General features: G+C 47.6%; 1 protein-coding gene and 1 long non-coding RNA gene across 2 annotated transcripts in view; both read right to left on the bottom strand.

Moving 5' to 3' along the window:
- LOC112069403 (uncharacterized) overlaps window positions 1–4,166 on the bottom strand; it is a 14,855-nt gene extending 10,689 nt beyond the window's left edge. Inside the window, exon 1 of the long non-coding RNA XR_002893729.2 lies at window positions 4,125–4,166. This is a non-coding gene — a long non-coding RNA (uncharacterized lncRNA). The remainder of the gene's footprint in view (window positions 1–4,124) is intronic.
- A 3,614-nt stretch (window positions 4,167–7,780) lies between these two features.
- Window positions 7,781–10,789, bottom strand: LOC139024098 (uncharacterized). Its single transcript, XM_070438537.1, has 2 exons — window positions 10,725–10,789; window positions 7,781–8,723 (listed from the first exon to the last, which is right to left on the bottom strand). Exons 1-2 carry the CDS (start codon window positions 10,787–10,789, stop codon window positions 7,781–7,783), a joined length of 1,008 nt encoding a protein of 335 aa, XP_070294638.1.
- Window positions 10,790–11,917: the final 1,128 nt, after the last annotated feature.

The raw sequence follows: 11,917 nt of genomic DNA, 5'->3' as shown, positions 1-11,917 counted from the left end.
AATTTTTATCATAGTACACCTTTTTCCCCCCAACCTGTTTGGAGGGGAGGGGAGGAAACGGAATCTAAAACCAAAATCCAGAAACTCACATTGTATGATTTTTAAATAATTAATTTGCATTTTATTGCATGACATAAGTATTTGATCACCTACCAACCAGTAAGAATTCCGGCTCTCAACAGACCTGTTAGTTTTTCTTTAAGAAGCCCTCCTGTTCTCCACTCATTACCTGTATTAACTGCACCTGTTTGAACTCGTTACCGTATAAAAGACACCTGTCCACCACTCAATCAAACAGATTCCAACCTCTCCACAATGGCCAAGACCAGAGAGCTGTGTAAGGACATCAGGGATAAAATGTAGAACCTGCACAAGGCTGGGATGGGCTTAAGGACAAGGCAAGCAGCTTGGTGAGAAGGAAACAACTGTTGGCGCAATTATTAGAAAATGGAAGAAGTTCAAGATGACGGTCAAAATCCCCCTCGGTCTGGGGCTCCATGCAAGATTCACCTCGTGGGGCATCAATGATCATGAGGAAGGTGAGGGATCAGCCCAGAACTACACGGCAGGACCTGGTCAATGACCTGAAGAGAGCTGGACCACAGTCTCAAAGAAAAACCATTTAGTAACACACTACGCCGTCATGGATTAAAATCCTGCAGCGCACGCAAGGTCCCCCTGCTTAAGCCAGTGCATGTCCAGGCCTGTCTGAAGTTTGCCAATGACCATCTGGATGATCCAGAGGAGGAATGGGAGAAGGTCATGTGGTCTGATGAGACAAAAATAGAGCTTTTTGGTCTAACTCACTCGCCGTGTTTGGAGGAAGAAGAAGTATGAGTACAAACCCCAAGAACACCATCCCAAACCGTGAAGCATGGAGGTGGAAACATCATTCTTTGGGGATGCTTTTTCTGCAAAGGGGACAGGACGACTGCACCGTATGAGGGGAGATGGATGGGGCCATGTATCGCGAGATCTTGGCCAACAACTCCCTTCCCTCAGTAAGAGCATTGAAGATGGGTCGTGGCTGGGTCTTCACAGCATGACCAACGACCACGAAAGCACACAGCACAGACCTCTACATGCTTTGTAAGTAGGAAAACCTGCAAAATAGGCAGTGTATCAAATACTTGTTCTCCCCACTGTATATCAAAAAGGTGGTAAAGGTTTTATGAAAACAAAAATGTCCCATGACACTAAAGCAAGATAATCAGATGCACTTATTTAATAAGACATGCTGCACTATGCATAAATGAGATAATCGATAGAAAAAAGGCCACAGAAATATTAAAATAATTGATTGGTGGTGATTCAGCAGGAGAATATGGTTTACAGGATATTGGCCTGCGACAGTGATAGGACTGAACGTGAAGGTCAGGGCGTAGTAATGTCAGATAACCTCACAGACAGTGGCTCAAATGGCACCCTATGCCCTATATAGTGCACTACTTTTTTAGCAGGGCTTATAGGATTCTATAAGAAATAGGGTGCCATTTTGGACTCAGAGAGTGACTCGTGGTGCCTCTACTTTATTTGGGGTAGTTAGAGGAAACGAGTTCCTCCGCCCTCTGTCATCGTGGTTGGCCCTCTCAGCAAAATGTATTTTTATGACTTGATCCAATCACTGTCTGAATAAAAACATACTGTGACCGCATATAGACGCACAATCAAGATATTGATATCACTGTCTTGACACCAAATAACTTTGCTTTGCGTTATTACAGCAAGAGAAACATCTGTATTATTTGCATAGTAACATAATATGTGTGCGTTGACAAAGTGTGTGTCAGCTGAAATGCAGTGTCAGCTCCTTCACTCCAGCTGGCCCTCGTGATTATTCTCCAAATGTGATGAATATAATTATAGGGAAACTATCCCATCCTCTTATTAACAGATCCATGTCTTGAACCCCTAAACTTGCCCTATGAAATCCAGCTATTTTATGGATGGGAAGGAAAATAAAGAGGAAGCTCTCACACTGCATTCATTGCTTCCTTTAATGTGACAGGTTTAATCTTAGTTGGGTCAAAATTGATGGAAAGCTTCTGAAACGCCTCTAAAAATATCCACGAGCAATATCAAACATGCTCGTCATAATGAAAGAGGAAAATATAGATTTCACAGAAAAAGCTGTTGTAACAAAAATGTGCTTGGCATTCACGGCTTTAACCTCCCTCTGTCAGCTAGTGAAGCTTTCCTAAAATAGCCACAACACAGTACCCAACCTGGGCTTCCTGGCCTGGGCAGTCCTCTCCTTCAGGCCTAGCCAGGAAGGGTAGGACCAGGGGAGTGAGGTGGAGCCTGACACAGCCTCCCAATGCTTGGCCTGCCGATGGGCCAGCCCAACCCTCTCTAAAGACAGGCAGCAGACCAGGGGCCACAGAGGCCAGGCTCCAGTCACTGGGTGATGGATGAGGCCTCACAGTCTGCCACTGCATTACTGCTGTTATCTGTGCATGGTCCACCTGACCCTCACTACAGAGAGACAGGCAGACAGACAGATAGATAGACAGAGAGTATACTGCACTGGGCTGTTCTGTTCTGGGAGAGGAAACACACCACACCACACCATCCAGACACTCCATAAGTCTCTCTAGACAGTGTCGTTACACAGCTGCATGGTAGGTAACCATACTGTACATCCTCTTCAGATACCAAGCTGAATACTAGAAACTGAACGTCAGAGATATTTCTCCAATATTTAGATAGCTAGCTATTTAGTGGCTTGCTTTTTGAGGAGTGTGTAGGTCTACATGGCAGGCAGGGTTGGGTAGGTTACTTTCTAAATGTAATCTGTTACTGTTACTATTTACTTGTCCAAAATTGTAATCAGTAAAGTACATTTTGGATTACCCAAACTCAGTCGTATAATCGGATTACTTTCAGTTACTTTTGGATTACTTTCCCCTTAAGAGACATTACAAGAAGACAAACAGGATCCATAAAACACATTTGGTGTGTCCTCATAGTGGTCTCTGGCTTATGGTCAGAGATAATTTTTTTAACTTGCGTCTTTTCTCAGTGCTGAATTGAATGTCATAAAACAGAAAGGTGTCATAATGTATTTTTATTTATTTTCGCAACATCCTTTCTGGATTTCAACATAATCCAATAAGTCATTATCTAGTTTTTCAAAAGTATCTATAATCTAATTACTGTTTAGAGTAACAGTTTTTTGTGTAATCAGATTTCATGTAACTGATTACATGTAATCATCAGTTACTCCCCAGCCCTGAAGGTAGTGTACTGTACTGTAGGTTGGTGGGCTAAGCCGACGAGCATCATCCCTCCAAATTATTTATACAGTCAAATTCCTCTCACTTTTTTTTTTATGTGTTAGATAAATACTGTGAGCAAAAGATTGGCAACGTCGAATCCACTAAAGGGAGCAAATAAACTGTAAGAAACAGGTTATAAATACAGTGACTTGTTGAGGTCACGAAGACTATTATCAACACCTACGTGTCTGTCTGGCTGGGAGAGAGAGAACGGGCGAGAGAACGAGAGAGACAGAGAGAGAAAGTTGATGCTTCTCACTTTACAACCAGCATGTCTATTTTTAACCTCCTCCTGTATTCTTGTGTCACTCACGTCTCCCACAGAGACACACAAACACACCTGGTGCTGGCAGGTTAATGAGTAATGAGTCATAGGTCCAATGCGGCCTCAATCTCAATATCTCAATATCAAATCATAACATGCTATAATTGAGGAGAATCACGTGTTTAACATTAATTGGGCTTTAAGGGGGGTTAGGAAGGAGCTGGAATATTCAAAACCCATTTCTAATGACATTGCACAGAAATACGTTTGTCATGGCAACCAATGACCCTGTGATTTTGAGAATCAAAATATCAAGACTTTCCCAAATTCCTGATTGTCCTTCACAGAATGAATGTAGCCTGAGGCTCATTACAGAAGCAGTTACCCACAGCCTCTGCAGACCTTGGGGCCTCGAGAGCACGTACTGCCTCCTGAAAATACTTTGCAATCGCTGGAGGGGGAAATGAAATGTGAAGACAACCTGATATGACACACACACAAACATACATACACACACACACACACATACACACACACACACATGAAGGGTGTGTAATGACGTCATCGTATGTGATTCTTACCTGTGTTCTTTTGGCTTTAGCTTTTCAGGGCGGTCATGGCTGAAAGATAAAACAACAGAGGAATATGAGCTTCGTAATGCCAGTAAAACAATTAGGATGATAGAACAATACAACATTGTACAGTAGAACTGTTGGCTATTAGCAGCAGAAAGTGGTTTCCAGTAGCATGGGATGTGAACATGTATGTAGCCAGCCTTCATACCTTCTTTGTAATATGTGGGTAGGGCTGTTGTGGTGCCTGTATTACCGCCACACATGAGCCATGTGACTGTTGAGTCACGGTAATCTCCTTTTATGCACTCTGGACATGCATTAGTAGTACCCAACTTGCTAACGACCATCAGGTCGCTAATGGCCTGGCACTCAGGGCTCTATTGTCCCTCTAACCACTCTGACATTAATGCAAATTAAATAGAAAATCCCATCAAACACATCATCAAAACAGAACGTGCTTTTAAAACCTCACCTCACAATCACCTCACTGTGATTGATCAATTTGAAGAAAGAAGTTCAACAACAGGTTGAAACTGAGTGGAAAACATGGTCATTGTGGATGTTGTTTCAAAGACTAACACAATTAAATGGGCAGTGCTTTGTAAGGTGATGATTAATTCAAAACACCAATATGCATATTAGAGTTTATGCATACGCATAGGCCTGTGAGCCCAACCCAGCCCCGCCAACAACAAAAAAACGGAATTAAAAGAATGATTGTGCCGTTTCTAGTCATCGCCTTCGAGTGTGGACAGTATTATTATGCATACTGGATGGACTGGTTACCTTATGCTACGCACCAAACGTTCTATCCATGAGTCTGGGAGAGAACGTACAGGCCTAGGCGACGCTGTTGGTTAATTGATTGTGCAAGACGGCTTATTCGATTTTGAATAGCCTAGCAATAGGGCATTTTTTATATTTAATTAATAGGCTTTACTTTTAGCTACAGAATAATTCACCACCGTGCATTTCCACCTCCTCTCTCCTTCATTCCTTTCTCCATCACACAGAGAGAGGAGCTGTCAACAGTTTAATGAAATAGGTTTCGGTGTGAATACATGTTACTATCGATGTTCCTGATCCGATTTCACTAGGTTTCCCAAATGAAACACTTGGTAGCTGTAGGAACAGGGTTGGAGAGAGCATGGCATACAGAGTTTGGGCAGAATATCACCTGTCGCGCGCAGCAGCGAGAGGCTGCATGCTCCTCAAACAGTGTGTTGATGCATGGAGTGAAATAACCAGAGTAGCCTGAAAAACGAACCAGTGGGAAAAGGGCCTCCATTTGCTATTAGAGTGCATATGGATGACCTGAACAGAGCGCAAGCCTTCTTTGCTACTTTCTCAAACATCAATAGCCTATAGTCAGTCGTATAATGCAGCGCCATATTTGATTTGATTTCTAAGACATTCTAAGGTTTGTATCATTCACAACTAAAGTTGCCAAATAACTCTAAATCTAGTGTATCTGACCTGTTTCAAATCCCTTTTACGCCCAACATAGCCACTTCATATGCACACTCGCTCCGGAATGGGAACAATATCCTTTCTATTTTATTCAGCTAAGTTAAATTATATTATTCTTACTATAAAATCATATAATATAAAATAATGGCACAGGACTTATCAGCATATCTTGTCTGCTAGCCAGATAACATACAGTAGTCCAACTGTTCATAGTGTTTCTTTAGACCTGCCTAAATAACGGATTTATTGTGATGGTGTATATTCAATTTATTTTAGATTTGTTTTCATGAAGATGTTCCAAAAGCACACATCAGTGGCTTGGATGCATGGAGGCCTGGGGATGCTAAAAGTGTTTATGTTAATTAGCGGTCAATTACCATGAGACCAGCAGACTTTTGCATGACAATAACCGGCAGACAAAATGTCATGAACGCCACAGTCCTATCTGTGGGGTTATAGGTCCAAAACATCAGACCACTCTGGAGGCTCTCACATTAGTTTAGAGTATTTAGCCAACCTTATCATGACTCTCCCTAATGAACGAATGAGGAGGGATTACAATATAACAGTTGTCTCTCTCTTTAACCCCCCCGTCCCGGGCCACCGTCCCTCCCTCTCTCCTCTCCTGTGTGTGCACCAACCTTGCCCAAGCTAACAGGAAGCGGAGGGCACAGTGCTTTATTTAATTAGCCACTGCAGCGGAGTGCTCATGTGGAACCGACGCGTGGCGCGCCCTGGAACACTAAGGGGAGGCAGATCAGGGGAGTGAGATGGATTGACGACACGTCGCCTCCCCCCATGGGGGCTTCACTGGGCTGCAGGGGTATGGGTCACATGACAGGGAAGGGGGGGACAGATGACGTCTGTGGACAGGAATTCATCCTGGGAATGCTTGTTGCTGTCCCCTAAACCCTGCTCACTAATGTAGAGCCCTGCCCCTTGGGGTACTGTACACCTCTCTCCTCTCCTGCCAAAGACACATCCGATCTAGCACGCTCTATGCAGTTACTTTAATATTACCCTAATATTCAGATCAGCGCTACATGCCCTCGATGGGCCTCCATGTTGTTGTGATGCAGAATGCTGCTGACTGCTCTCATTAGGTCTGACAGCGCTCATTATTCCACATGATTTAGGAGCAGCTATCCCTCCGTTATCTCTCTCATAGTGTGACAATGGCCTTCTCTTCCCGGACCAACAGATAACCCTTGAGAAGAGGCTAAACCCTGCTCAGTACGCAAAGCACACGCCATTAATAGTTCAAAGAGGAGAGAGGGAAATCGTCTATCAACACACTACCTAACAGGATCTGGCCCAGTAGTACGGTAATATATGACAAATCAAACACTGTAGGGACACAATTAGCAGAGTCAGGTGCTGGTCTTCTCAAGTGTTTAGATTATAGGAAACAAAATTATTATTTTACCTTTATTTAACTAGGCAAGTCAGTTCAGAACAAATTCTTATTTACAATGACTGCCTACCGGGGAACAGTGGGTAAATTGCCTTGTTCAGGGGCAGAACGACAGATTTTTACCTTGTCAGCTCAGAGATTTCATCCAGCAACCTTTCGGGTACTAACCCAACGCTCTAACCACTAGGCTACCTGCCGCCCCAATTATGCATGAAAGTAGGACAGAACTGAATATTATAATCCTCATTCCGATGCAATCAGCTTTTGACACCAAAACCCTATTCCCAGGATGCAGGTTGATAGTGTTGAAGTAAGCACCCTCTTGAGGAAGGAGTACTGTACTGTATTAAACCAGTGAGGAACACAAGCAGAAGCACACGAGTTATGCAGAGGAACACTTAGCCGTAGAGCACAGGGACGTCTGTTAATTACCTCTCCTGAAGTTCTTCTGTGGCCCACATCCACTAATGAAGGAATCATAATGACTGTATTTACATATCTTTAAGCAGTAATATGTGACCACTGGGACAGCACATGAGAAGAGGAGCATCACAGACTACACTGGCTGCAGTGGCTGTGTAAAGAGAGGCCTGTCGGGTTTGACTGGGGCTGGGGAGAAAGGCTGGGGAGAGAGGCTGGGTCTGGGGAGAGAAGCGGGGACTGGGGAGAGAGACTTAGGCTAGGGAGAGAAGCGTGAGCTGGGGAGAGAGGCTGGGACTGGGGAGAGACGCTGGGGCTGGGGAGAGAGGATGGGGATGGGGAGAGAGGCTCAGAGAGGCTAGGACTGGTTAGAGAGGCTGGGGCTGGGGAGAGAGGCTGGGACTGGGGAGAGAGGCTGGGACTGGGGAAGAGGCTGGGACTGGGAGAGAGGCTGGGGCTGGGGAGAGAGGCTGGGACTGGGGAGAGAGGCTGGGGCTGGGGAGAGAGGATGGGGCTGGGAGAGAGACTTAGGCTGGGGAGAGAAGCGGAGGCTGGGGAGAGAGGCTGGGGCGAGAGGCTGGGACTGGGAGAGAGGCTGGGGCAGGGGGTGGGCCTGGGAAGAGAGGCTGGGGAGAGATGCTGGGGCTGGGGAGAGAGGGTGGGGCGGGTAGAGAGGTTGGGGCTGGGGAGAGAGGGTGGGGCTGGGGAGAGAGGCTGGGACTGGGGAGAGAGGCTGGGGCTGGGAGAGAGGCTGGGACTGGGGAGAGAGGCTGGGGCTGGGGAGAGAGGATGGGGCTGGGGAGAGAGACTTAGGCTGGGGAGAGAAAGCGGAGGCTGGGGAGAGAGGCTGGGCGAGAGGCTGGGACTGGGGAGAGAGGCTGGGGCAGGGGTGTGGCCTGGGAAGAGAGGCTGGGGAGAGATGCTGGGGCTGGGGAGAGAGGGTGGGGCTGGGTAGAGAGGTTGGGGCTGGGAGAGAGGGTGGGGCTGGGGAGAGAGGCTGGACTGGGGAGAGAGGCTGGGGCTTGGGAGAGAGGGTGCTGCTGGGGAGAGAGGGCTGGGGCTGGGAGAGAGGCTGGGGCTGGGGAGAGAGGCTGGGGCTGGGAGAGATGGTGGGGCTGGGGAGAGATGGTGGGGCTGGGGAGAGAGGCTGGGGCTGGGGAGAGATGGTGGGGCTTGGGAGAGAGAGCTGGGGCTGGGTAGAGGGGTTGGGGCCGGGGAGAGAGGGTGTGACTGGGGAGAGAGGGCTGGGGAGAGATGCTGGGGCTGGGGAGAGATGGTGGGGCTTGGGAGAGAGGGTGCTGCTGGGGAGAGAGGGTGGGTGGGGAGATAGGGTAGGGCTGGGGAGAGAGGGTGGGACTGGGGAGAGAGCTGGCTGGGAGAAGAGGATGGGATGGGAGAGAGAGGGTGGGGCTGGGGAGAGAGGTGGACTGGGAGAGAGGGTGGGGCTGGGAGAGAGACTTAGGCTGGGAGAAGAAGCAGAGGCTGTGGAGAGAGGCTGGGGCGAGAGGCTGGGACTGGGGAGAGAAGGCTGGGGACTTTGTCATTTCATGGACTTTGTCGCTCCTAATACCCTGGTCATGGAATATGACTATTCATGAAGGACACAAAACAATGTGCAATGTGTATATCTTGATTCCCTGAGGAAAGGGAGGGAGATGTAGCCTAACAGTAAGAGATGGAGATGTGAGAGTTTCTCAGAAATAACGTAGGGTCATGCCTTTTTCCCTTTCGTGACGTGTTGTTGAACTTTACTTTTCAGGTTTGGTCATGGTTGGAAGAGATATAAACAGCTATCCCCACTGAATTGTGAGGGCTCTTATAAACACGTGCTGATGTGAATACCCAACTGCTGAATGTGACTGAGTCTGAGGCAGCTGCAACCTACGCCGTTTCCTCGTGCAGTGTATTAAAATCAGTCAAGATATTGTAGGTTGACGAGGAACTGATTGCACCTGACAGATGCTATGCGATTCCAAGGCGACTGCCTCCACATCTTTCAGCTGTGCCGTGGAAGGATGCGGACGTGGTCCTCAACTCCATGGTTATCAGCATTATGGGAGCATGACATTGAGCTCCTGTCGTTCAACTTGACCGGCAGGTAGATTACGGTTAGAGGGTTGGGCCAGAACCGAAAGGCTGCTGAATCGAATCCCGAGCTGACAAGGTAAAAAATCTGCCGTTGCCCCTGAACAACGCATTTAACCCACTGTTCCCCGGTAGGCCGTCATTTAAATAAGAAATTTGTCTTACTGAAGTTGCCTAGTTAAAACAATAAAAGGCTTAAATGACAGCACACTTGTCCTTCTGCAAGCCAGGTAGGAAGGTTAATTCACCTCACAAACCGGGAGAACCATTTTCACATCTCCCGCCTCTTCTGATGATGTTTCCCTCATGAAAGAAGTGGGTACGACGAACGCACATTCTGCCAGTGCCCTTGCTAGGGCCTAGTGCAGACCCCACAGAGCCCAGAATGCAGAGAGAGAGCAGAAGCAGAGCAGAGCCAGAGCAAGAGAGACAGACGAGACAGGGGCAGTGGTGCAAAGAGAGATTGCAGCCCACTCCGAACAGTGTGCCTGCCTCTGGATTACTGCAGCTAACTCCTAAACTGCCGCAAATACAACGCTAGATAACAAAACTAACTTTCCAGAAAAGAAGGTGAGGTGGGGGTGTGGTGTCGTGTGTGTGTTAGGTGTGTGTGTGTCGTGTGTGTGTGTGTGTGTGTGTGGTTGGGTGCTGTGTGTGCTGCTGCGGGTGGTGTGGAAGTCGTGTGGTGTGTGTGGTGATGGGTGTGTGTTTGTTGGTGGTGGTGTTGGGTGTGTGTGGTGTGGGTGTGTGTGCGGCGCCCGTGTGTGTCGTGTGTCGTGTACTGTATCTGTGTGGAAGTAGAGAGGGCGGAATGGGTGTTGTTGCTCTTCCAGCTGCAAGCACAGTCAAGGATTTCAGCCAGGCACTTTGTTTGTAAAAGCGGTACCCGGCCGCTCTAGCTTGCTGCTCTAACGACGGTGAGGGGAAAGCGCCTCCCCTTCCAAACGCAGAAGCCAGGATGAGTCCAGGCTACCCAGTTATCACTGGTTTGTTCAATCAGGCTGGCTTGAAAAAGGGAGGCACGCTCTCTCCGGAACAGCTTCATTAAGATATAACACACAAAGCAGGCTCCCCCATCATCCACTGCATTTAATTAAAGTTGGGCTTCATTTCAGCTTTCATTTGTCTCACACAGGAACCTCTCTCCTGTTGTCAGCACAATTGGGCCAGATGGCAAAACAAAAGCCGCTGTCTGGGGAGTGCTTTTAAAGAGGTACCTCAAGACGGCAGAAGAATGAGCCGCTGAGCCCCTCTTCAGCTCACGCCCACCACCGACACGCATGGTGCACCACCGCCCGCACAGGTGTTGCTTTTGAGGAAAAGAGGAAAGGTGAGGGGTTGTGAGGAGTCAGGAGAAAACAGTGGGTTGGAGGTGGAGGGTCTTGAGATCTTCCGCTACCTAGCCAGTACGGCAGCTGTAGGTATGGTGACCCTTCCACTGGCTGCAGATGTCACTTTGAAACATTTCATGAGAATGCATTTTAGGGAAAGGAGCCATGTCTCCCTCCACTCTGGCCCCAGAAAACCTTCCTTCACCTCTCGGCCTTATTAAAATCCACATAGTATTAACTGTTGGCGTTGCACATGGATGGGCTAAATAATTCAATCACACTAAGAAGGAGTCAAATTGAATAACTTTAAAGACATTATCGCTGGGAGGGAGAGTTCGCTCAGGCCTGTGCCTGGATCCACCCATGGCCTTGACTCAGAGCACAGAACTCTTGCTCTGCTGCTAATTAAAAAAATGTATTCAGGACACCATATAAAATATTATCTCAACTACTGTGCTGAAAAAAAACATGCTTGGTGCCCAAACATAGTTACTGCATTTAGGACATTGCCACCGTGAAGAAGCAGAAAATCCATTAACATGTAATCCTTTGCAATTTCATAATTGTATTAGAATGCGGGTATGCATTTGAGGAGTAATTAGCCTCTTATGTGTATGCGTGTAAAAATGTGGTGATGGTTGTTAGACGATGTGCTTGAGCTGACCTTGTCTTAGACTGCTCCTCTTCCTGCAGTTCTTTGGCCGCTTCAAGCTCCCTTGGCTTGGAGAGAAGCCATCAGACCCAGTAAACCACACAGAAAACACCGCAGGCCACACAGAGCATGCACACAATGCACTGTTCCTCCGGCTTTCATAAGGCAAGCAGCTCATTTAAACCTACGGGTGCTCTCCTTCATGGCTCAGTCGGCAGGCTGCAGGCTGCATGGGACACTGGACCACCAGCTGCCCCCCTGGCCTGGGCCCACCACAACAAATACAGTAATCACATAAGACTATTGGCCACTGGCTCTTCGCTCGGCCTGGCAAGACATAACATGTCAACTGGGCCAGGCTGACAGGAACCAAAGTGATCGGGCACACACGGACGCAGACACAAACGTGCTTCACACGATCTCTCTC

This window comes from Salvelinus sp. IW2-2015, unplaced genomic scaffold (assembly GCF_002910315.2).
Source record: "Salvelinus sp. IW2-2015 unplaced genomic scaffold, ASM291031v2 Un_scaffold1002, whole genome shotgun sequence".
Classification (NCBI taxonomy): domain Eukaryota; kingdom Metazoa; phylum Chordata; class Actinopteri; order Salmoniformes; family Salmonidae; genus Salvelinus; species Salvelinus sp. IW2-2015.
The sequence above is the reverse complement of the archived record's forward strand: the minus strand, read 5'-3'. Positions and strand labels throughout refer to the sequence as shown.

Bases quoted from the DNA above. Each gene is read 5' to 3' on its own strand.
- LOC139024098 (XM_070438537.1), bottom strand. From the start codon at position 10,789: ATGCGTGTCGGTGGTGGGCGTGAGCTGAAGAGGGGCTCAGCGGCTCAT. The intron at 8,724-10,724 runs GTACCTCTTTAA...CTCTCTCCCCAG, and splicing joins CATTCTTCTGCCGTCTTGAG to CAGCACCCTCTCTCCCAAGC.